Source organism: Psittacula echo (genome assembly GCF_963264785.1).
Source record: "Psittacula echo genome assembly, chromosome: 5".
Taxonomy (NCBI): Eukaryota; Metazoa; Chordata; class Aves; order Psittaciformes; family Psittacidae; genus Psittacula; species Psittacula echo.
Genome location: NC_137739.1, coordinates 61,537,939 through 61,563,985, shown reverse-complemented (window position 1 = coordinate 61,563,985; position 26,047 = coordinate 61,537,939). Strand labels below are relative to the sequence as shown.

At 37.6% G+C, this 26,047-nt stretch overlaps 1 protein-coding gene across 3 annotated transcripts in view; it reads right to left on the bottom strand.

Annotated features, from left to right (window-relative positions):
* UNC79 (unc-79 homolog, NALCN channel complex subunit) overlaps nucleotides 1-26,047 on the bottom strand; it is a gene marked incomplete at both ends in the record, with an annotated part of 112,538 nt that overhangs the window by 19,708 nt on the left and 66,783 nt on the right. For all 3 annotated transcript variants that reach the window (XM_080618710.1, XM_080618711.1, XM_080618712.1), the window contains 11 exons: nucleotides 5,139-5,243; nucleotides 9,625-9,735; nucleotides 10,274-10,342; nucleotides 11,446-11,619; nucleotides 12,566-12,651; nucleotides 12,738-12,850; nucleotides 13,798-13,836; nucleotides 17,840-17,980; nucleotides 19,619-19,721; nucleotides 22,137-22,220; nucleotides 24,195-24,311. In XM_080618710.1, the coding sequence (XP_080474836.1) occupies nucleotides 5,139-5,243; nucleotides 9,625-9,735; nucleotides 10,274-10,342; nucleotides 11,446-11,619; nucleotides 12,566-12,651; nucleotides 12,738-12,850; nucleotides 13,798-13,836; nucleotides 17,840-17,980; nucleotides 19,619-19,721; nucleotides 22,137-22,220; nucleotides 24,195-24,311 (1,142 nt within the window). The remainder of the gene's footprint in view (nucleotides 1-5,138; nucleotides 5,244-9,624; nucleotides 9,736-10,273; nucleotides 10,343-11,445; nucleotides 11,620-12,565; nucleotides 12,652-12,737; nucleotides 12,851-13,797; nucleotides 13,837-17,839; nucleotides 17,981-19,618; nucleotides 19,722-22,136; nucleotides 22,221-24,194; nucleotides 24,312-26,047) is intronic.

Here is a 26,047-nt window from a genome sequence, read left to right as displayed (position 1 = left end):
ATCTAACCCATTTCAGTTGAGAGATGGCCTGGTCCTCTTTTGTACTGCAGCTCTAATTACATGAGAAGTAGAAGAAAGCCATAGAGTTATGGGCTCTATCAATCCAGTGGACAGCTGAGTCTTAATTCAAAAAGCAACCATGACTCTCCACTTCTTTAAAAAGAAGGACCATTAACAGACTTAGGCAAATAAATGACAGATTTTCTTCTAATGCACCCTATCTCAGAAAGAACACTTATGATACTGGGTCTGCTGGACAATAGATGTTGTTTTCCTGTGTGACAGATCTCTCAGTCAAATATTTTTGTGTCAGTTACAGTTCTCTTGTACTTTGTACAGCTGCAAAGAAGGACCATAACTCCCTGAAGAATCTGACTGAGTATATTTAGTATCCGCCAGTGAGTTCAGTGCACTCAACAGCCATTGTACAGCACTCACTATGTAAGTCAACAAAAAACCCTTGCCAAAGAGAAATGTCATTTATTTCAGACAACACTTTCTTTTAAGGCAATAATATGAAGCAGCAGCCAAAGCAACCTTTACTGGTCTCCTATAAGCTTTCACAGTATCACAGTATCACAGTATGCTAGAGATTGGAAGGGACCTGAAAAGATCATCTACATCTTTTTCACAAAGGAGTTTGAGTTAAATAACAGATATTAATTTATATGTGAAAAACAGCTGACAAACCCTATTCCGTTTCTAATTAACAGTTATGCCTTGTTTAGCTTATCTTTCTCATCATCAAACTGCCAGTTCCAAGTATCCTTCCTAAAGTTGCAATGCAGTCAAAAGAGAATGGGGAAACCAAACTCAAAATGAAAAATTTCCTGCATTTCCAGTCTAATTCACTGTCATTCATGTTGTCTCCCTCTGCAAAATACTGCAATACATTAAGACGTCACTGGCAAGAGATTTAACTCTAGCTATATGTAAAAAACAAAAGGAAAAATACCCCCCACTGCAAAAAGATGAGAAATGGGCAAATAATTGCCATGCCTCTTACTAGCATTGTCTGCTGAGATACAGCTGCAAAATAACGTCTAAATGGGAATGTCTGCTAACTGTAGTGAATTATCTAGATACCATAATCTATAATTATACCTCTATTCATAAACAGAGTTTTTAAAACATCATCTTGTAAAATCTTATCTTATTAAATATGTTACTTTAATTCCTTCTATTCAGTAATTTATGAATCTGATCTTCACAGAAACATGAAGTGGAACCACTAGATATACATTGCTTTACATTGGCTGAAGGTCCAGCCCAGAATGGGAGTCACCTAAACAAAACAGATGAGATACACTGAACCTTAGAGCCTGAAAGAATAAGCAAATCCTAATGAGACACTAATATAATCTGAAGTCAATGGAAATCCTGAAGATGTGTGCTGGTGAAAAATGAGTGGGAGAAAAGTACTGGGAAACAAAATGTTGGGTGAAGAAGCAGTTCCTATGGAAACCCATGGAACAGCAGCATGTATATCATGACTTTCATTTGCCAAGACAAATCAAGGAGACAGACGTTCTGTGCCCTTTATCATCCAAGTCACCTATGCAATGATTGGGGTGATCTAGTTAAAATTCTCATTCTTCGTAAAGTGGTTAAAATTCACTCTCATCTTGGTACTGATGTCAACAGTGACACTGATCACACCATGTAACCTGGATGAACGTGGGTGTCAAATGTACATTCCTAGGAACTCCTTTGTTAATCAGCCCACGACTAATCTATCATTAAAGTGCTCCTACCTCCTTTGTTATCCTGAACATTTTTATTGCATCTCTGTTCTCTGTGCATTGTTTATATAGAATCTTGTACACACGCTAACATGTCCAGGGCGATGTGATTGTCTTGCAAGTTAAAACCACTTTTGTTTGGTGCTATGTTAACTCTGCTATAGCTTTATGGATTCCTGTTACATTAACAGCCAGTGTACACACACTGTCTTTGATGCATACCTCTAGGAGTTGGTTTGCAGACCTGTAAGAGGAACTGTCACTATCAAACTTCAAGGCAATCTGAAAAGTGAAGACTTGCTTCTGAAATGGTTCACTGTGGGTACAGAGGCAGAACATAGTGGGGTGAACAGGATGAAGGCTTTGTACGGAAGATGGGTTCAACGGAAGGACAGGCACCACCTTTAACTTCCCAGTCTTCCTTTGCCTGCCCCATCACTAGTGTCCCCTGCCATTCTGTTGCTCTGTATTGATGAGGTATGTAAAATGCAATAGGGCAGCTATGTGCACAAGAAGTAATAACATAATTCTCTTAAGGAGAAAAATGAATAAGAAAGAACTTGGGGGCTATTTTTCAAACACAAAATGATGCTGACAAACTGTTGGCTGAAAGGGAGAGACAAAAAAAGGCCGGGTTGGACAGAGCTTTGAGCAGCCTGGTCTAATGGAAGGTGTCTCTGCCCATGGCAGGGGGGTTGGAACTAGATGATCTTTAAGGTCGCTTCCATCCCAAAACATTCTGTAATTCGGTGATTCAAAATCATACAATTTGAATTAACATTGTAGCAGCTTTGTGTGGTAGAGGTAAACCATTCCCTTCATTCTATTCATGATACCAGAAAAAAATAAAATAATCAGATACATACGTGGTTTTTACTACTAGGTTTCTTAAAGTACAACGGTGCTTAAGATGGGCTTAGTGGTTACTATGGTATTTAAATTCAAGAGGCTGTTGAATGATTCAGACCACATACTACAGAGGGCTGCCAATTTGCACGGTCAATGAGAGATATACTCATCACGCCTCCAGTAGGCATCCATGGCAGATGGTCTGAATACAACCCCTATTCTTTACCACTGACTGGATAAAACCAAAAGCTGACTGCTTTGGATAGCAGGAAATATGAATCACTTCATCAGCCTCTGAAAGAGACACATCATAAAAGGCATTCAATCCACATTAGATGCTGCTGTGTAAGGTACAAATATATCCCAAAGTGAATACAGCATATGGGAACAGTGCTAGGAGGAAAACCCAGGCAATTATCATTTCATCTTTACCCCATAAAGATAATGTAAGAAAGAGTTTTGCTTACTGTGTCTATCAAGCAATTGACTCAATGTGAAGGACAAGTGTTTACCACTTAAATCCCACTGCCAAAACTGATGTGGTGTGTTTGTACTCTCAAATGAGGAATTCAGGATTGACTAGACTATGGGATTGTCACCCTTTAGGGTAGCCATAGGACTGAGCAATACAGTGGAGCAATGCAGAAAAAGTGCTTTATTCCATAATACAGAAGTCAGTTCAAGTCAGCTAACACTGATGCACATAGTATCAAGTTGCATCACTGTACCCCTAAGATAGAAAGAGCTTGGAGGTTGGTGGTTGTTAAGTTATTTGACGGTCTTGGATGGGACTGAAAAAAGAAGTCTGGGCTTTAAAAAAGAAAAAAACCAAACCAGGCAAATTTCTGCTTTTCAGATTAAAATGGATTTAACAAAATAACAATTTACCACCAGAAGAAAATAACCCAAGTGTTACTCTTCCCTGTCCCAACTTCTTCCCCTAATACTGATGGCATAATAAATATTTTCAGAGTTATCCTAACTGCTATATAATTTCACTTGTCAGTATTATTTCTCTGTCAAGAGGCAACCACTCACTTACTAAGAGTAACGTATGAGTACTCAAAAGAAAACGAGCGCATAGTAAGCTATATGAAGCTTTGACCCCATAACGGGAGGGGAAAGAGTAAATGAAGCTGTGGTGCTGGGAGCATTATGAATGTTCTACATAACTAATATATTCCTTGAACCTTATGGAGTTCTTTTATGCTGGTCCCCTATCATTTAAAGTTACTAAACGCATATAATAGCTCATTATAAACAACAAGAGCAGACTACCTATGAACAAAATTGACAGACTTCAGTAAATCGTTTTTATGAAACAGGCTTGTGGTGCCTTGGCATTTTGGAGGCAGAAAGCTTTTTCACAGGTTTGTATCTTACTTCCTCAGATTCTCCTATGAAAAAGCTAGCTTAACTCCTAGTTTCATTCCACAGAATCAAAGGAATAGAAATATTGTCTACGTATTCTTTGCTGGAAAACTCCATTTTAAAAGAGAATGACCTTCAGGGACTGGAGACAGCTTACTGCCTGCCTGAACAGAGAGAAATTGAGTTTTGTCCCATGATCTACCAGCACCCATTCCCACACAGACTACTCACTTGTTTTGGGGTAATGATATGAAGACAAGGAAGCAGCTGCCTCACTGGGATAGCTGCTGCCTTATGTGAAGCTAAATGAACTTAATAATCCTTATGGGTCACAACTCAAGATACATTCTATGATCCTCAAAACATCAGCAATCATGCACAGACAGGTCAGTATTGCCCTGGGAAATGTAGATTCCAAATTTAGTTTCTGTCCTGGTTTTAGCTAGGATCAAGTTAATTTTCTTCCCAGTAGCTGGTATAGAGCTGTGTTTTGGCTTTAGTGTGAGAATTAGTCTGAGAATAATGTTGATAACACACTGATGCTTTAGTTGTTGCTAAGTAGCACTTACCCTGATCAAGGACTTTTCAGTCTCTCATTGTATGCAGTGAGAAGGGGCACAAGAAGCCAAGAGGGAGCACAGCCAGGGTAGCAGACCTGGACTAGCCAAAGGGATGTTCCATATCACAGAACATCTTACTCGGTATATAAACGGGGGGGAGTTAGCCAGGACTGTGGGGAGGTGGCAGAGTTATTCTTCCTCCTTTTCCGTCTTTATTTCCTATTATTATTACCATTATTGTTGGTGCATTCTTATATTTTATTTCAATTGTTAGATTGTTCTTAACCCACAGGTTTTTACGTTTTTTCCCAGTTTTCTTCCCCATTCCACTGGGGAGTGGAAGGGAGTGAGTGAGAAACTGCGTAGTACTTAGTTGCTGGCTGGGCTTAAACCAGGACAATTTCTTAAATTCTGGTGTTTCCATGTCTAAATGTAAGCACCTATGGTTAAAAATACAACTGGATTTTGATTCGAAACATCCTTGCTTCCCTGACATTGCTGGTATTTCCTGCAACTGTGTTGGACTTGCTTCTCAACACCCACCCCCACTGCCCTTCCCCCCTGAATTTGGGCCGGGACAGGATCAGTATGAGAATTACACGTGAATCTTCTGTACCTGCACCAACAGCAGCAGATTCATGTCTGGTAATGGTGACTTTAACTTGAGTGCCTGCAATAACTCCAATATGACACTGCGTGTCAAGTAGAATTTATCCCTTTCCTACAAGAGAAAAACACAGAATTATGAATGTCCTGAAATTCACTGACACCCACCAGTAAACTATAAAGATAGTTTTTATCTAAGTTTGAGAACAAAAAAGTTACAAAAGTGTACTGGTTTCTCCTACCTTACAAAAAAGCACACATCATTCATCATTTATGTAATTCTACAGACTTGACTGAACAGACATCAATCAGGGTGATTTTTCTTTGATGTACCAGGCACTATATCCAAGGTTTTAATATTTCACATGTGAAAAATAGATAGATTTTTATAAAGCAGTTATAAAGCCTAGGCATGCAGCATAGCTTTCACTAAGTAAAAAGCAAAAGAGGAAAGCAGTAAGGATTGACACAGGAGAACAAAACTGGCAATAGTATTTAGCATTACTCTTTCATGAAACCTGCCAGAAATGGTTTCTATTTTACTGTACTTTTTTTCTGTTGTCATTCCCCTTAAAATAAGAGTGCCTGCACTAAGGCAGCTTGGCCATCTATTTTCATTTATTAGACTAGTAGTACTTTTGTATTTTACACAAAAAAGCCCCTCTTGGCTACAGCTGCTACAACAGAAACATTTTAAAACATAGGGGAAAATCAGTCAGTGGAGATTAGAACTTATATGGACGCTTATGTGTCCACTGACCTCTTGGACCCATGTCAACTTTTAGCACCCACAGTACTTGGCAAGGAGTCACACACTGTTGAAGAACCACTTCCCTTCATTTGTTTTGACACTGGTTCCTATAAACTTGATACACCCTTGTTCTTGTACTGAAAAGGCATGAAATTATCCATCTCTCTCTGAGTCACTTGTGACCTTACAGACCTCTCACACTCTTATCAGTTTTTGCTTTTTTCAGATTGAAGAGCCCTGAATCAGTTGCTCTGTATATGGAACTTATCCCACTGTTTGATCATTCTTGTTACCGTTCTCTGAACTTTCTCCAATTCTACTATATTCTGATTGGGAATGGGGAACCAGAATAGTGCACAATACTCAAGGTGCAAACAGAAGTGGTTACCTGCTAGAATTCACCAGCAAGAGTGATCCTTACCACCATCATACACCTTCACCATCCTCAGACATATACATAATGCAGTGCCATGCTCAAACATCTGACTATTACATCCCCCAAAACAATGCACAGAAGTTCTATCAGTAACCCAGTGCAGTCTCCTACACATACTGGAAAAGAAGATTGGCAAAATACTTTCAAGAGCATGCAGCTATTTTACAGACTAACAACTGTGCTACACAGGATATAATTGGGCCATAATAAATTGCTTTGTGAGAACACTAGAAAGGAAGAACAGGCTTCATGAATCCCAGCTTTCCCTGGCTCTAAGAATAATATGACCCTGAACACTTTCTCAAAGAAGTCTCCTAGTCTAAACTCTTTATGTTTGTTAAGCACATGCAGTGTAGAGAGATGAAGCAAATTCAAGCAAAATGTTTAATTTTGACATCTGACCTCTTGCTTCCTGCACTGTGAATCAAGAGTGATGACACTAAGTCAATAGCCCAGAGTACCCTTTCTACTGAAGTCTACTTATTCCTATCATTCTGCTGGAGATAAGTGTGCATAAACATAGTTTAAACACAAATATGTATAAACATACTTTAAGAACTTCATACTCCGCCACAGAGCTGTCCATGAGAATAACACCCAGGGGAGCCACATTTGTAAACCTGGTACCAAAGAGTCAGGAGTACAACCCCTTTAGCCTCTGTTCAGCCAAATTAATCCTCTCAAATGTCTATGCATTCCTAAGAAAAAATGCCTTGCAACCTTCAAACTGTGACTTGCCAAAGGACTATGTGTAGAATATGAAACTACTCAAGTTTTTTTTCTAGCAGTATCTCAGGGCCCAAACTCAGTAATAAGAATAATAAATCCAGTTCTTTAATGGAGTGGTATGCTATGCTCTGAGGAAGCCAGTGTAAAGCAAAATTCTTTATTTATCTCTGTTACTACTACAGTAATTACAAATATCAAAGATCACCCGTTTCAAAAAATACAATAGCAAAATCATGTCATGTCCAATTCAGTGACATTCTGCGTTTACTTACTAAGGATAGCAGAATGCTAGCAAACGGCTAAGTTTAAGTTCAAGCTTCTACAGCTGCAAGAGATCAGACAGCCAAAACCTGTCCATTTAGGAACTTAAGATGTTTGAAAGGAAAACTAAAGATAAGATTACAATCCACAGAAGAGATGCCTCAACTTCCAAAGGCATTGAAAAATCAAATTGCTGACCTGGAACAGAAACTCAGACAGGGAAATATCAGATTGACTTGAGTCTTCTGGCTCCAAGACAAGAGAAACTGAGATATTCCTGCCACAGGGTATTAGGAGAAGGTTGGATATAAAAAAAGATTTGGAATGGTTGTACAGCACTGACCTCTACAGAGTGCACGTCAGAGTAACTTGTCTTCAAAACCAAGAAACCTCCACAGCTTAGATGAAAGTTGTTCTTTTGTTCCAGTCAGAACATTCAAAGTTGCAAAACAAGTAATTAAATTTGAATAGTTTCAATGTTCATAAATGATGTTCCTTCTGGAATTCATTTTTATGTGGTACTCTATCACAAACAACGCTCTTACTTGACTACAGTGAGTTACTGTAGAGAAACAGACATCACAACTGATTTGGGTTTTTTCTAACAGCAGTCATTCATTTATTAGTTCTAATGTGAAACCACGGTTAGCTTTCAGAAATAAGATAACATAGTATGGAATTCCACTAAATTAAGCATTTTGTGGCTATAAATTGCAGGAGACCATTCACTTATATGATTCCACTTCTGGGTCACTAGGTTGCATTAAACTAAATCAAGAAAGAAATTTTACCAAGCACTATAACCCAAGCTTCCTGCATACAATTAAGTACTCAATATATCAATTAGAACATTAAACGAGGAGGCATGCAAGAAACACATGGGGGTTTTTAATACCATCATTTTAATAAAATTCTCATGAACTAATCAAAACTGCAGAGTATGAGAGGAGTGAAACACTTCCTGTATTTCACAATTTGCTTTAGCAGGCATACAGGAAACAGTCTTATCAGACTACAAATGCAAGAAGAATGTCTTTGCTTCAGTTTTAAATGGGGCTTTTTTTGTTTCAATGAAAAAAAAACAAAAAACAAACCAAACACTGTTGGCCTTCAAGTTAAGATTTTTCTCAGTTTACCTTGCCCAAACCCTTAACCATAGATCTAAGTCACATTACTTCCAAAAGCCAGTCTCTTCTGTATTCATGACTTTTCTCTTTCATAAACTCTTCTTTTTCAAATGAGACAAAAAAGCTACTGTTTGCTTACTGTAATTAAACATACTGCTAGTTTCTATTTAATGCTTCAAACCATTACAACTAGTAGAAGGTTTTCTTATTTTCTTGTGAGAGTGTCACTGCTTTTAGAATTTCTTCTTCATGGTTTGTCCAGTGATATTTTAAGTCTTATTAAGACTGAAGCAACACATGTTCAGTTGCACATTATCAATATAGAAATTCTTGTAGCTATTTTCGAGAGAATGATTCCTGAGGATTAATTGCTGTTTTGACAAACATATCGAAGATGGAAAACTGTGCAGTTAGTAGCTGAAGCAACATTATTGCTTAGTACCTCAACAATCTACATAATGGAGCATATAGAGCCTTAGTAAAAGATTTTATTAGTTTTTGTGGATTTTGTTGTTGTTCAGCTTCTCACTGATAGATGTAAAATTGAACTTGAGTAATAGCTATTATTTGTATAATATACAAATAGCTCTCATCCAGGAATCCTAAAAACTTTTATAAAGGTGCACACATACTGTTCTATTTTCTACACATCTTAGAGCCATGCATGCCAAAGTAAGATACTTAATACAAAATGTAATAGGATCTAAGCTGGGAAGTTTCTAAGTTTGAGTCTCCCATTTTACTTAGCTATGTTTTGCTCCCCTCACAGCTGTGCTCTCAAATGGCACTACCAGGAATACTTACGTTTTACTTCACAAGGTATGTGGCTAAACTTGTGGACTAGGAATGATGTAACTGTACAGACATGTTAAGTCATGCATGAATACCAGTTATCATCTCTATAAGAGAAAAAAATCTCCAAGTCATGAAATTACACCAAGATATTTTTCTGAGCAATGTCTTAAGCAGGTTCCCTTTACCTGTGTCTATACTGTGAACGTGAAACTTGATACTGCTAAAAGGCACTGAATCATGATCACTACTTGATTAGCTAAACTACAATAAAACTGTTGATATGTATGAAACTTGATATTGATTTAATCTTCACTTACAAATATGCTACTTGAGGGAAGTAGGTGTTTGCCTACCGTTTTCAGTTGTCCCTAAAGGAAGATAAGAGTCTCAGTGTTACCTTAGTGAAGGCCCGGTAGCACAGCCCACACAGTTCCACCAGGTAGGCCAGAGTGAAGACAGCATTCTGAATTACAAAGCTTAGTAATTTTGAAAAAGGTTCCAGAAGACTCTGCAATGACATGATTTAGAAAAATCAATAACTGGTTGCTCAGGAAAGAAAAAGCATTCCAACTCTGAAATGCCTGAATGGAACAGCATTATGTTTAGCTAAGAGGCTATCTTGCTGGGATTTACACTGTTTTGGTCAAATGACCATTCTATCTAGCATTTGCCTTCATGCTTCTGTGAGAAATTAGAAGTAAAAAAGCAGAAAATAGTTTCACCTCTGACAGAGTCTTACGAGATATAAGACATTCTGTAGTGTTTATGCATGAAAGCCTCACTGACCTCAGTGGAATTGTACTGCAGAACTTCTAAGGAACATCAAATCTTTTAGAAGATACACATTCACACCCACAGGAATGTTATGTGACCCGCACTTTGCTGTAACCTAGATTCTAAAGCTCTAATCGCTCTCCAAGGAGTATCAGATTGCACAATTTTATGCTTATATATAACATTTTCCTAGCTAGGGGATAAGAACACATCCATAGAATAGCACAGGCTGGATACATCTGAGGCAACAGTTTTGTCTTCTTAGAACTTACCCTGGTGGCACTAGTGGTAGGTATCTTTAACAAGCAAACCATGATTCTTAAACTAGAATCTAAAGAACACTGTAAACATATTTAAAGGTAGGAAAGAAAGAAAAAAAAAAAAAGAAAAGAAAAAAAAAACCCAGTTAGTACATTTTTAAGCACATCTCACTTTTAGTGGTAGCAACTATAAATAAGTTATCGATGAAGTCTGAAAAAATGATCTCTGATGATTTACCATGACTTCCTTTGCCTAAACTGGTCTATTCCTGAACACACAGTCATACTCCTTCATTGGTAAACTACCATGGAATGGGCCTTGAGGTGAGAAAACTGCACTAAGGAGCTACTTTAGAAAAGTTAACTTCACCCCTTTTATGACAAAAAATTCCAAGAAATCTATTTTCACTGTAATAGAAATGGATTTGCAAAAGAGACAGATTTTGGATCCCTCAGCTCATATTGAGCAACACTGCTTTGCACAGAAGAAATTATGCCTCAGTTCATTTGCACTACAGACTAAAGTCAGAATAACGGCATCAGAATCCCATGTTTACTGGAAAGACTCAGAAAAATTTTTACTGTGTTTACTGAAAAGACATCTGGAAATACACACACTAGGAGATAAGATCCCTCTGTATGCCCTCTGAGCACTCAGAAATCAGAGCACAAAGGTTCTAGATCTAGTTTTTGCAACTACATTCTGATTACAGCCAGAACTACAGCCCAGTCAGCCAAACAGGCTAGGCTGAATTCCCAGTAGTCTCAGTTCTCTCTATCTGTCTTGACTATCATATATTTTTAGCAACTTAATTAGGTGGTGCTGGTCTTCTTGAGACTTTTGGTTTAACAGTTAAAACCAGATGGATTTTTACTGCCAGAATAGCAATTCTCTCAAATGCAGTATTCTAATCTGACAAGCACAGGGTATGGAAATTATAGAGAAAAAAGCCAACTAAGAGGTGAAAAGTACTCTTGCCAGAGTTGCTATTGTTACCCACAAAAAATATAATTAAAGTCATAGATCAAATATACAATACATCCAGTCCTTTGGAGACATTAGTTGAATCATTAGAAAATATTCACAACATCCTGCTCCAATTTCTCACCCACAGCTTTCCCACTCTTTTGGTACATCCTGACCAATGGTAGTATAGCTCATTTCAGATGTCCATACATCATACCTTAAGTGGCAAAACACAGGGGAGTTTAGTAAGGAAGGTCTGAAACTGATTACTAATTGTGGTCCAGAGGTTGCTGGGTGAATCCATCGGCAAGGCTTCCATGAAGGTAGCGATATTTTCTAAACAGCGTAGCATTGCACCCCCTGCTGGTAAATTCTTTTTGTTGTTTAAACCCTGGGAAAAAAATACTCTTTAAACAAGTGTACACATGCAGAAATGGTCCCTTAAACAGCATTCGGAAATGCCAAGGTGAATTTATCCAGACCAAATACTACATATTTCTTCTATAGTGCTAACGATAATATGTTGTGCAGGGATTTTGAACTGTGTATGTGACAATTAAGTCTAGTTTAGTTCCTAAAGTATTGACCAAGCAATTTTGAGCCAAAATGTTATAAGCGGGGTTCTTACTCATAACTTGCTTAGACTGACATGGCAGTAAAAAAAGAGCAGAACTCCTAAAATATTCACCAACTGACTGTCCATTTGCCTTTGGACAATTTTAAAAGAGATATGTTCATTAATGTTCAGTAGACCATGTATGCTTTTTTGGCTTATGTGCTAAGGTCAGGCCTGGAAAGACATAAGCAGTTTTAAAGTGATGTCAGAATCTCTGTATAGAGCAACTTCCATGTTTTTGGAAGAGCAGGATACATACAAGTGACTAGTGCTAGTGGGCTACTTGGAGAAGCTGCCACCAGATACAGGGGAGAGAGAGAGCTGAGATATATAATCAAACATGTTCCTGAAAAACACAAACTGCTGGGGGAAGGGATGGCCCACACTACCAGTGAGTAGTTTCGTGTTTCATTTTCTCCAGCTCCAAGAGCTGAAGAAAGTGAATTTTCTGAGAAAATGAAAACAAAACAAAAAACTGAAACCAAACAAATAAAAAAATCAAACAAACAAAACCAACCAAACAAAAAAAGACCCCACATCACTGACAGCAGAACTCAGAAAGAAAATGTTAAGGACAGCCTAATCCTGCTTCCAGGGACAAAAATTCACACTGCTTTTGGTGATGCAAGTTTGAACTCTTAATGAATGAGGATAAGTAATTCAATATACCTGATAATGCTAATAAAACTATCACCATTAACAGAGCCAATTGCCAACATACCTCTAACAGCTGGCTCAGAGCAGCAATGGAACTCAGCTCGCTGAAGTCCATAAGAGACGTGGCCAAGGTCCGTAAAAAACTTCCATCTGAAATTCAGATTACATTTTTGCACTGGCTGTCCATACAGACGGAACTGAAATGGTCAGAAGTGCACTCAGGTACTGCACATTACCTTTAATATTGCTCTGAAAGAGCTGGGGGAAGATACCGTTAGGAGCCAGCTGATGGAACACACAACGGAGGAACTGCTTGGCCACACCTGCAGCATTTCCAGGGATCATCATACTGAAATGAAGGGAAGGAAATGGAAGGGGAAAGAAATTGACTGCAGAGGAAACACTTCTCAAAGCTGACTACAAGGAAAAAATAAAGATGATCCTATTCAATTATGGAAGTGTTCAGCTATGAGTGAGACAGTCAAAAGTAGAACTATCCTGATCCCAAAACACAGTTCAGCATGTTGATTTTATGACTTCAGCTCAACTATGTAGAGCTGCAAAAGCTATGTACGCATGCCTAAAGTATTTACGTCTCAATAAATAGTTGCATTTTCTCTGATCTTCCAGACAGTCTTATTTGTGAGTCATCTGAGTTTGAAATATAAACCTGCTCTCATCCTGTGTATTTCAATAATGTAGGATGAGGTTCTTGGCTGTACCATAAAACACATGAAAAACATGTAAACACACGCATTATATATTTGCCTCTTGCAGTTTCTTTCAAGAGATGATGTACTTCCTAATCACCTATAAAATGAATGGTTTCATTTAAAAAGCTAAAGTATTATCTATTTACTCATAAACTGCACATCTTAACAAGTTTTACAGCTTCTCAAAATGAATTTATCCTATTCAGCATCTGATTTACATAATGAGACATCACTACCAGGAGTTCTCCATGGCCAAGTATGATTCACTTGCTTAAATGCATGAAGATAACTTATCAAGACAAATACTGAACAAAGAACAAGCTAGAAAAACCTCCACTAAAATTGTGGAAGCCAGAGGGCATCTTTAAATTTTGCCTGAAGTTCAACACATATGAATATGGGTTCCTGTTCATCATCAGAACACAAAAGATACTTGAAACAAGTGGAAAAGACAGGTTTTTCCTCTTACTCACAAACCTTTATAAAGTTTTAAGAAGTTAAATTTAGGTGATTTCAGTGTCAGAGAGGAGGATACTTTAGATTAACTGTTTCATTTTGGCCAAGGTATCTTTTGCTACCATACCTTTCTGCTTGATTAGAAAAACTGGTACTTGATGCCAACCTGGAATAAAAAACATAAAAAAGTGAAGTTCACGCATGGGTTTTTTTGGTATTTAATTTCTAAGTAAGCCAATAAAGTATCTTCTTTTTTTTTTTTTTTAATAATAAACAAGAACTTTAGAGAACATTCAAAATGTCACCAGAAAGGTCTTCTGAAGAGGTCTTCTAAATTCAGTCAAATCATATTTGCACAACATATACACTCTATTCAGTCTTGCAGTCTCACAAATATTTAACAGCTTGAAAGACAAATCTACTTGCCTAGCTAGCACGAAGATAATGAAGTAAAGCTATTGCCTTACATACGCATCATGGATAATTACTAACCTGGAGGGATTTGGAGAAAAAACACATTCGCCAGAAGCTGCCTACTGACTGAATTGTTTCTGATTAACACAGCAACACTTAATTACTTAGAGATTAAGCCAAAATTCTCTACTTGGCAGTCTGAAGTAAGGCTTCTAGTTCCAGATATTGGCACCTAAATAACTGGCCTAATTTCAGAAACACGAAGTACCTATGAGCTCTTACAAGGTCAGATGAGAAATATTGGCTTCTCAAAAATTAGGTCATTTTCTTTAGTACCTAAATATAGACTTTAAAGCCAAATATGGGCATTCAGTGATGAAGATACTTAACACAATCTTAAAGAAAAACCATGCATTTCAATATCCAGGACATGTAAATTAATAGAATCAGGGCTTATATCAAAGCAACACAATTTTAATACTAAAAGTCATTAAAAGCAATTATAGACATACACTGGTAGCATCTGTTACATACAAAAGACCATGCAATTTTTGCTTTCACCTGCTGCACATCTATATTTCAGCTGGTATCATTTGATACGTCTAAATGGAAAGTTCATAGAGCTACACTAATTCAAATCTGCTGATGATCTGCCTTCAATCTTTATCTTTGATTCATGATCCTTTTAGGCTGGATTTAGCTGTTGCTCAGTCCTCTGTCAGCCTCTGCTCTGAAGACAGTTTCCTCTCTACTCACCACTGCAAAATCCAATAAGGGCCCTAAGGCAGCTCAGCTGAACGCATCAGTATACACCAAAATGCATGGTGATTTTTCATTATGATGCATGACAAGCTGGGGTCACAGTGCAATAATCTCAGGGTGCATTGTGCAGGGGACTGAAAATTACATTATCCTCAGCTGTCCCAGCAAAAATTAGAAAAACCCATTAGAGTCCCTGACTCCACTGTTTTTAGGAGGAGTCCAAACTAAAATACACCATGTTAATTCTGGTATGCAAAGCTAATTCTGGGTGAAAATAGGCCTGAAGCTACCTTCAAAGAATATAAACCTTGATTCTGGAATAGCTATAGCAATATATATATATATTAAAGTACATGAGGATTTCTGCAGAATGCAATGAGACTATCACTTATTTTCAAAAAATCAACTAAAGCACACAAATAGAACAGCATAAAATATTTCTTCTAAAAGAAATCAAAGTCCTAAGCAATGTTTTTAATCCTTGTGAATGCAATAATGCAAGTGAGGATTTTATGATAAACAAAACATTTGATTTCTAACCGGAAAAACTTCATGAGATAAGAACTACACTAAATACTTGGGAACATCTGAAACTTGTTGAAATGTATAGCTTGTATGTATTTTTAATCACTACTCTAAATTGCACAAAGGCCATGAACCCCCATTAGTACCTCCACCTTGCAGACCACAAAGCAGAACAGTAAATGGACAGTAGACAATAAATGGATGTGTTCAAATTTGTACATGTTAAGAACAGGAGTTAAGCTTTTCAAAGATCCTTACTAACTAAAGAATCTAAATGCCTAAATGGCTTTGAAACTCTGAAACCTAAACCTCGTTGTAAATCAATGAAATAGGAGCAAATGAGTCAAAAAATTATATTCAGGAACTAGAACATAAAGTTAAGTGCATGCCAGAGTTTTCTAAAATGTCAAGTTGCCAGCAACTTGAATCAAGAACTTTTTCTGTTCTGAAAATAGATGCCCATCTGTACCTCTGGGTACCCAAATAACTTTTAAAAATCTTTCTATGTCTTGTTTAGGTATTCTGAAAGACTCTTCATTTCCTAACTCCTTGTTTCCTCTTCTAAGCATGAAAGTAGTAGCTCTTTTTCTAAGAATAAAAATGCAAGTATAATTCATTTTCACCTCTGCTGTCATATTGGTATTTAGACATAATGATATGGCACTGCTGAATGAAAGACAAGGACTTAAGTTACACAGATGAAGTTCCTGAATGCCTCTCTGTTTGTATATGCTACTTATTTTGCATATATTCAAAATAATTCCTTTGTGAGGTGCTTCTTGTTGGACTTAGAAGTAGGAAAACCACAGGACATTTACCAGGAATACTCCATGTTGCATGCGATCTGCTGCTCTAAAACAATCAGCTGTCTCACTCCAAAGATGCAGCACTTCTTCCTCAAAGCACAGGAAAAGGTAGCCCACTCGACCCTCATCCCTTGATAATTTATCTTCCAAATTATTTCCTCTCTGTGGCTGTAGCACTGTTGTACTTAAAAGAATCACGCAGAATGGACAACATCTGTCTAGATTAGAAACTTTGCTTCCATCAAAGTTCATTAGCAGTGACAGCAGGAAACTGCAGCCTTGCAACTAATGGAAATGGAGGACCTGGATACCTGCTGTGTTTAAATGGAAGTGGGAGGTAGTGAAGAGGCAGAGCTGTGAAGAGCTGCACCCCTGAAAAAGGTACAATCAAGCAATTTTACCTTCAGTCATTGAAAAGAACATGAAAAAAGAGAGCAGTATGTCATTTCTGCACTACTAGTGCTGTTCAGAAGTTTATTCTGAAACACCCAAAGCATCCATCCCCCCTCATACACACAGAATCACACACATCATTAGGGTTGGAAGGGATCTCTGGAGATCATCTGCCTCTTAGGCAGGAGGTTGTGGAAGTGGCCAAGGCAGCAGTGACAAGTTAATACAGTAGTAATGGCGCACTTCTGTTATCCCATGTACACTGTGGAAAGGTCACAACAGAAAAAGAATAGACACCAAATGTTTAAGACCTTATCAGAGACTATCTTGTGCAGCAGCTGGTTAGGAAGCCCTCATAAGGAGATGCAACTCTTTACTTAGTCTTAATTAGCATACAAAATATGGTTGAAAAGTCTTAAAAGCTTCGGGTATGCTAATGAACGATCATACTCAGGAGTCAAAAGTCCTCCAGGAGCAACAGAACTCAGAAAAGCTGGCCACATTTCTGCATAACTTTTAAAGCAGGAACTACATAAAAGTGAAAAACTCTGTCAAAGCAGCAAAAAGGGGTAGCTGAGAGAATTCAGTCTTTACAAGAAGCACAGAGGCTGTTTAAGAACATTACATTGGAAGCACAGGGCCAAGGTACCCCACTTGTAAGAAAAGACTTTAAGAGAACAGAAGAAAGGAAAGGTGAGAGAGGTTATTAGAAAAAAGGAAGGCTTCTTCCAAGAAGCTTAAGTCATGTCTCAAATGAAAGCTGAAAAGAGCATAAATTCTGAGAGATCCAATGTAAAAACCACAAGGCGGCAAGCCAAAAAATGGTTCAAGGAGCAACTACAAGGAGGAATAAAAACTAAGAGTAAATTTTTCTTCAAATAAAACAGGATCAGAAAGCACACCAATTGCTGCACCAGTTGCTGTTCAGGTAATACACAGGTTACTCAAGTAATATAAAGATACTGCAGAAGACTGAATTAATTCTTTACATCACCGCTTACAGTGGGACAAGCCAGAGAGAATCCCAAGATGGAACCTCCCTTTGGAGGGTAAAAAGGGAGGACATCAAAGGAGCTGGCCAAAATTGAAGTGACAGTGGAATAAGTTACGTAACAAATTAATAAAATGGTGAGTAACAAAACAAGAGACATAACCATACGTTATTCACTTAAGGGTTCTAAAATATATAACTTCATACAGTGAGGTACATCCAATTCAAGGCACAAAATTCTTTCAATCATATGGGAGAGAGGAAAGTTCTGGATTTACCTTCCTACAGACTGCATGATGTCCAGCAGCAGAGGAGCAGCCAAGTCTGGACTAAGGTGAATGAAGGTTGAGAGCACAACTATGGCCAGGCCTAGTGTTTCTTCATCATATTCTTCCAGAACAGCCCCACAGTCATGACACCTGCAAATAATAGTTTTGAAAACTGACATTAACAAATTTTAAACGAAGTATTACTGTACATACATATATGTATAATTATGTCTTTTTAAAGTACTATTATTTAGTACATTGTATTCAAAACGTGTTTAGAAAAATAATGTAACTGTGATCTTTCTATAATTAATGACAGTCCATGGCTTTCAAACATTAATAAAGCTTCTCAGTAGCTGCACTGGCTGTTTCTTCACCATCAAATGAAGCAGGGCCACACAGCAGGCCTTCTTTTGCATCTAACTGTTAGCCGGTTCCCTCACAGTATTGCACTGCTTCAGTTTGCACCATCGAAGAGAAATCTGCAGCAGTGGGGATTAGCCCTCAGCAATGTGAACACCAGCCAATTCATGCGACTTGGGCTCAGGCGAGGGCTCAAGTCCCTGGTACTCTTCTATTTAGCACCACAGACATAATTACAATCATAGATGATCTTAGAGATGGAACAATTTCACATTGTCCTTCATGTCAGTCATGAATTATGAATAACAAATTATACAATTAGGAAAAAATGATTGGATTGGTTCCCACAGCAGTTACAGCTACTAAGAAAGAATTTAAAGGACCTCTCAGGGGAACAGAACCTAACGTTTCAGAGAAGTCTCCTTTCCCAGGGCAGATTTGCTGCTGAGTCACTTGTCCTTCCTGAAATGTTCAGAGACAACTGACTAAGCTCTGAAAGGACTCCATAATGTCTAATTATAAACAGGATGTCAGATTTAAGAGAGATGAGACAGGCTTTCACAACTTAAGAAAATGGCAAATCAATGTGGGAAACTTTGTCCAGTAGGAAGGCTTTCTTAATTTGATCAATTGGTTGCTAATGACTCCATCAGATTGTGGTATTTTAACTCAATGGAATTGTACAGGCAATTTTCTTGCCTTTGTCACTGAACAGAAAGAAAATATGACAACAAAGTCACGAAAGCCAAGCTCAGCTGGCCTGTGTGTTAGGTGGTGTCAGAGCTTTGGTGATCAGCCTGGTGTGTCTGTCTACTAGAGTGAGTGCAGAAGCACAAACAAGAACTTCTGGTTTCTCTTCACAATTTTTTATCAAATCAATGCATGGCTCCCTGCTGACTGCTCTACTCCTCTACTAAATGAGTACACTTACTTACACTTCCTTTAGACGCTTTTTAACAAATCAGTGAAGGTTTGCAAAAGTTTGGTATAAGCAAGTATCAGCATTAAAAATGCTGTGTTAATTACACATCAACAGTCACCTATTTCAACAGAAATCCAAAAGAATTTTTTAAAAGGTTTTGGGTTTGGTTTTTTTTCCTTAAGGTGAAAGCAGTTTCTGATGGATCACAAGGAACCCTTCATTCAAAATACAAATAGAAAGTGCTCCCCGTGCCATCTGTGCACAACTAATAGCCTGAGTCATAATTATGCCTGTGCAAATTCACATCAGTCCTATTGAATTACAAGCACATCTTGTGGGCAGTGTTTAAAAAATGTTTATCTTGGTGTAAAAAAAAAAAAATAATTTGAAAACCTAGCATAGAGATAAATGATAGAATGGACTTCATTTCCATAAAGTATATCTATACTTAAACCTGTTTGAAGTTCAACTACTTCTTCAAAAGGAACAGAAAAAGAACTTACTTGTCAGTCATCATAATGGGCTGGTCATCAGCAAATTCTTCTGGTGCAGGTACAAACATACTGACTATACTGGGTGCTGACAGCAAGCTAGATTTTGTGGCGCCTTAAGGCAATTAGAGGAAAAAAAAAAGAAAGAAAGAAAATCACTAAAGAGAAATTCAAACTGTTGGAAAAGCAGACTTCTAAAGAAGAGCCATAATGGTTTTACTGTGCATAGAAGTAAGAAATAAAGCATATCTACAAAAGGATATATAGCACTTTTTTTGCTTCTGCTAGATTATTCCAACTACCTAGAACTATCAATTAAAAAAAAAAAAAAATCCTTGAAGAAAAAGATAAGAGAGAACAAAATTTCCAGGAAGGCAGATGGAATTGTATCTATTCATTTTTTTAGGGAGAGAGAATGATTCTATAGTTGCTATGAGACTGGACACCTGAAGATTTTCAGCCTTCTCCTGTACTCCTGGGGAATTACCTTCCTATAGTTCTCACTGACACAGAGAAGGAAACAAGTTCGTATATTTCAAGATCAGGTCATCAATCAATTCGTGCCATCCTTATCAGAGGCATAGGAGAGAAATCAGGAAAGGACAGATAGAAGTAATTCATATGGAGTTCAGAAACATTAAGAACATTGGACGGCTGATGATTGGAAACGCTTTCTACTGAAATGTCTTCACAACCATCTTTATTTTCCAAACCTGAGTTTTTCAGTTGGTGGCATGCCCACTGTGGTCATACCAACAAATGGGGCTCCCTTTGTTTTTGGCATATTTGTGCACCTAACTTCTGACAGAGGCTTGTTTTAAGATGCAAAGATATGTATCATGGAAGAGGCAAACTCTTGGCTTCTCTGAGTGCTGCTTTCCAGAATTACAGCAATATAGTGTAGTCTGACAGTCTAACATCTCTTTAGTATGATGATTGTCCTCCCTTGGTCCCTTTTTCTTCATTAAGCAACAACAACAAAAAAGAAACAAGAACAACAACAACAAAAAAAAAAAAAAAAAAAAAAAAAAAAAAACAAAAAACAAAAAACAAAAAAAAAAAAAGATAAAAAAAGAACCAGAAGAGGCAACTCTCCAGCTAGTCTAGGTGCTAAGAAAACCTCAAGAAGAATAATCAGACTTCCTCATGAGCCATCAGAAACTTGGATCAAAGCTACTGTGATGTATGAGCTATGTCATTCATGTGAGATGCCTTGTGATGATCATTTAAATATTGTTAGCAGTTTTATTCTCCAGGTCATTAAAACAGAAAGAGAGATTCAATTCTTAAAGTATCTCAGTTTTTGTTGCCACATGTAGCCAACATGATAGAGACATCATTACTCCTGTTCCCATACAGTTCAGCTCCAATACTGAATCCAGGGAGCGTAGCTGGTAGACACTGTCACCGTGTAAGCTGTCCCCAAGGGCATCTCATTCCAAAGACCCATCTATGAAAAGCTCATTTTGGTTTTAGGAGAGCATCAAAGCCCTTTTGATGCCAATTCAACTTCAGATTAAGTAATCCTTTATCAACAGTCTTGCTGGTTGCTTCAATTTACAGATTCTTTGTTATCATTTGTTCCAATAGTACTTAGCTATGCAAACAGGAGGAAGCTTCTCCACCTACGCTAGATGGAATTTCTGATGAGATAATACAGCTACTGCAGAAAAATCAAATTTAATATCAGATCTCAGGCAAAAGAATCTAACATGCTCCACATATTTTATGTGGAGAGATGATGGGCTTGCTTCACAAGAATGAGACAGGTCTTAAACCATCACTTAGTACTAAGTATGAAAGGAAATATTTTTTACATACAGAGTTCGGTACTTCATAATTGTCTGCTGAGATTTTGTTGGATATAAGCAGACACTCCAGGAAATCCTGGATATTCTTCAGTAATGTAGGAATCCATACAGAATTAAAATCTACAGGAGCAGATTTTCACAACTTTCTAGCTATTTCTCCTCCACACACAAATGAGTAAGAATCCTTCTGCAATATCTTCAGAAGTTTCACTGCCATGTTCTCTAGATACAAGACCCGCTGCAGCACACAAATGCTAAAACTGTCACAATGCAGGTTACACTGTTGGAATAAGACTTCACTACTCAAAATAAAAATGTCCTCTCTCCTGCACTGAAAAGCAGGAAAAAAGCCATGATTTATGCAAAGAAGGTAGGTCACTGGCCCACTACAAGGCAGTAAGAAAGTCTGGATGTACTTTGGCCATGAGGGAAAAGAGTTCATAAAGAAACGAGATTCAACCACACTCTGTATACAGAATCTTTTCTTTCCAGGTTGACAGCCAAAACAAACAGTAGCAAAGCCAGCACTCCTTATCAGTTGCCCCTGTCTTAAGTTAAATGTCTTGTCTAATAATTTTTCAACAACCTACATTCTGCAGGACAGTTGAGGGTTTTAATATAGCTGAGGGGAACATAAAATTCAGCACCATTTGGTACTAACCAAAAAACTTCCTGGCACTCTTAGCAGAGAGATCAGGTCAAATGGGCACTGAACTAACCTCTGATTCTTAGTGGCGGTCCCTCCAACTCAGGGTTTAGGCAAACAGGGACATTGCACAGCCGCTTTCCATGCTGTATCTGCTCTGTGAATAAATACAGAACTTCAGCATTCAGAATTACGAATCCAGCATCTGTTACAAGCACCACAAGTCTTAAACAGTTAAAACAAGAGAAAGACAAATACAACAGGTATTAGAAAAAAAATTGAAGAGTTAATTTTTTAAGTATTGGGAAGGGGGGAAGGAGGGTGAGGGAAAGATGAAATAAGTCCACAAAGGAAAAAGGACATAGATATTCTGACACCAAAGATGTCATTTTTAGAAAAGTGTCATTAAACAAGAAAGGAAATTGTAGCAGTTAAGATTCAACAAGATATGGAATATAAGCCACAAAAAGTAAAAGACAGTGTTTATAAATACCAGCAGACTAGAAATCAGGTATAGTTTGTGCTGACATAAGCTAGACACAAAATGGTTTTATTTTACAGTTAGCAAGCTTGGGAAGAAGTGGTTTGAAATAACAAACGAAAGAGACACATGCTGCCTACCAATGTTTAAAGAAAAAAAAAAAAGCATGCATGAACCAAGCACACATGATATTTATGGGGGATAACGGGGGATAAGACTATTTGCTAGTTGTTATACCTGAGTCTAATGACTCTCAAAATTCTGGTGTGACACTGAAATGACAAATCAGTTACACTAACCATTTGTCTTAAAAAAACCTTTTTTCTGTCCAAATATTTTAACTTTGAAGCTAGTGGTTGAAAAGGAGACCCACATGCAAAGCTTTCCAGAAAAGCACGTTTTACTTTGTATCTCCATGCTTGGAGGCCTTTAGCAGGAATGAATGTTGAAGGGAAAAGTCACAGATGTGAGGAAAGCTAATGGACTTGGAACAAGATTAACAAGACAAAGTTCCTGAGTGGTTTTGAGTACTGACTTGTTCCTCTTGAATAGAAGCTAACTACTTCTTGCGGAATGAAAGCAGTAACTTTTTCATATCTCAACCCCTGCCTGAGAAACTAAGTTCAATAAACAAACTTACCTGCTGATAGGACAAAAAAAAACACCTCACTGTTATCACTGACAAATTCTGACCTTTATGATTTAAGCATCTCATGCTGAGCACGTTACTCAGCAGACCAGAGTAGACAGGATAATCCTAAACTATATACTATACCTTGAGCCATTCTTTCGCTACAAGATTTAGTCAGATGAAACTCAATGCTGAAGACTGAATTAAGCAAAAATTTTAACAGCTGTTCAGAACTGGTGGTGAAAGATTCATTGAGCATGCTAAGTTTCATATAACTTTTTAAGCATTCCTTTCCCTGGATGCATCTAGATCTGCTGCCAAATTCCTAAGAAGCACGATTCTGTAATGTTATTAACATCAAGACAGGGAATAAAATATTTAGCATTTATGATAAACCAGAATGTATTCATTGTTTAATCACATCTGCAATAAATTTGGTCATAAATGAAAATATTTTATGGAGGAAAAAATACAAATAAAACACTTGAGTAATGAGGAAGTTATGTGCTTAATTCAGTTTTCATTGCTTTGCATTCATCTTAAAGGGAGAAAAAAAACCATGTCAATGTGTGAACAGAAACTTCAGGTGTTCAGTGTGAGCTGGCAGAAACTTCTCTAAAGAGAAACAAAACTGTCTGGTATAAGGCACAAGTCCTTGGTGTACCAACACCCTTATAAACATACATGCAGATAAATGACTCCATGCACAGGGATGAAACTCTATGCCTAATGAAATCAACAGTGATACTTCCATTTCATTCAATGAGGCCAGGAAATAATCCAAGTGATATGCAAACTGTAGGTGCATCACTGTACCAGAGGGACTACCTCCCAAATACATGTAATTATTCCAATTCATACTAGGTGACAATCTGGTACTCACTATAAAATTTTACTTTAGACTTGAGACTGATTACTCATCTGCAATTGTAGAATAGAAATACTCAGTTTTTTAATTAACTGATACAGAAAATAATTGATTTAGGAAACAGAAATAAAGAGCAATAAACGCAGCTCACCAGTATCCCAAGTGCTGATATTGTGGGGAGCACTAGACTGGTGTTCCAGCTGCCTCTTCATTAGCTGGTTCATTGTCAGAGCTCCCAAAGAACCTCTTTTCATTTGTCTGAACTGAGCTGCAAGTCAGAAATGCAAAAGGATTTCAGGGGCTCAGACAACACTTAAAACTACTCTTATTTCCTGATCATATACACCAGCATGAGATAAATACTGAAAGGACAATGACTGCTTGCTCTAAGGATCTTGCTCAAGTCAATATGCATTTTTCACACAGCTACACTGGGAGCAATTCTGGCCCCACTGCTATCAGTTATAAGTGACTTGGATTCAGGATCTTATCCTCTGTATCAACTGTCAGTGCCTTTTTGTCTCCAAATACCACGAAAGCTCTTTAAAACATCTGGTACCTGTGAAATGTAAGGTACTACCCAAAATTCCCATGCTGATGGATGACAAATGCATACTTGAGTCTCACTTATGTACAGTGAGTGAGGAAGGAAACTCAGTCTCTTCCCAGCAAAATATGAAGGACTGCTCTGTTGATGTTCACTGCAGAAAAACAAATTCACTGTCTATGTTCCACCAGCTCCCTTCATGGGTGACAACAAAAACAGACCTCCTAAATACCAGCCACTCAGGCACAGCACCTGCACATTCTTCCCAAGTGTGAAGCCAGCATGCCTTTGAAGATGGGTCCCTTTTGTAACTTGACTGCCATTCTTCTTACACAAAGCTATCAAGCAACAAGCATTCACTTTTTCTTCATCTGACTATTTACAATACTTTAAATGCATATTACTGTTTGCTTTAAGAAATATGTCTTACCGAATAATGCTCACACACACAAAAAAATTAAATTGTGAATTTCAATTTTAAGTCTTTTTGGTCATGTATTTTATAAGTGCTTAAATGGAGGAAGAAACAGATCACATACAGCTCCTGACTTTCTTACTTTTTTCTCCACTCATAAGAAAATTCAAATTAAATGAGCAAAATACATACACTTTAACAGCAGAATTTGAGCAAAAATGATGAAAAATCATTGAAACCGAAAAACATGGTTTACAGTATGAAGACAGAGTTTTAAGACTGCCTGCACAAGGCATGTGAAACTGCCGACATGCATCTTCATGCACAAAAGCTTCTAAAAGGTTGCCTTACATGTATGTTTAAGTACTTTCTTCAACAGGGCCTTAAAACGAGGATGACAAAGCAGTGTCTTCTCCTAATGATTATTTTCATCTGCAACTACATTCAACATCTTAAAAAGAGTATTAACATAGTATCAGGTAGTTTTATTCTAAAATTTCAAACAGTACCCAGCTAAGCTCTGAAAATAAACCTAACATTTCACATTATTAACTGTGATGAAGAAGTACAGACAAACTGTAAGTTTCAGAAAGCTCTCAGGGGCTGAGTGCCTTCTCCTAAACTTGCTCTACTCAGTTTCTAACTGAGAGTTTTAAATTCAGAGAAAGCAGAGTAACACCTAACAAAACAAATACAGGCCCTGACTAATACTAAACACAATGATAACTTCAGTGGGAATCTGCACACTGAAATTATTTTATTAGGTGAAGTATTTCAAGTTTTCCTTCATCATATCCTTTCAACATACCAGAGTGCATATAAACTATTTTGGTCCAAGTACAAACTTCTCCAGCATTGCTACAAAGCAGCCATTGTACAACTGAACTTCTGGAACTGAACCAGACCAAGAGATCATTCCATGTTTCACTTTCAAAAGTTGTATTGCAGCTGCCTTTCACAGAAAATTAGGAGAAAAAGAGAATTTCCATCGTTCCCAGGGCAAGGATTTTAAACAGATGCTTTATCACTTTATCAAGCATAG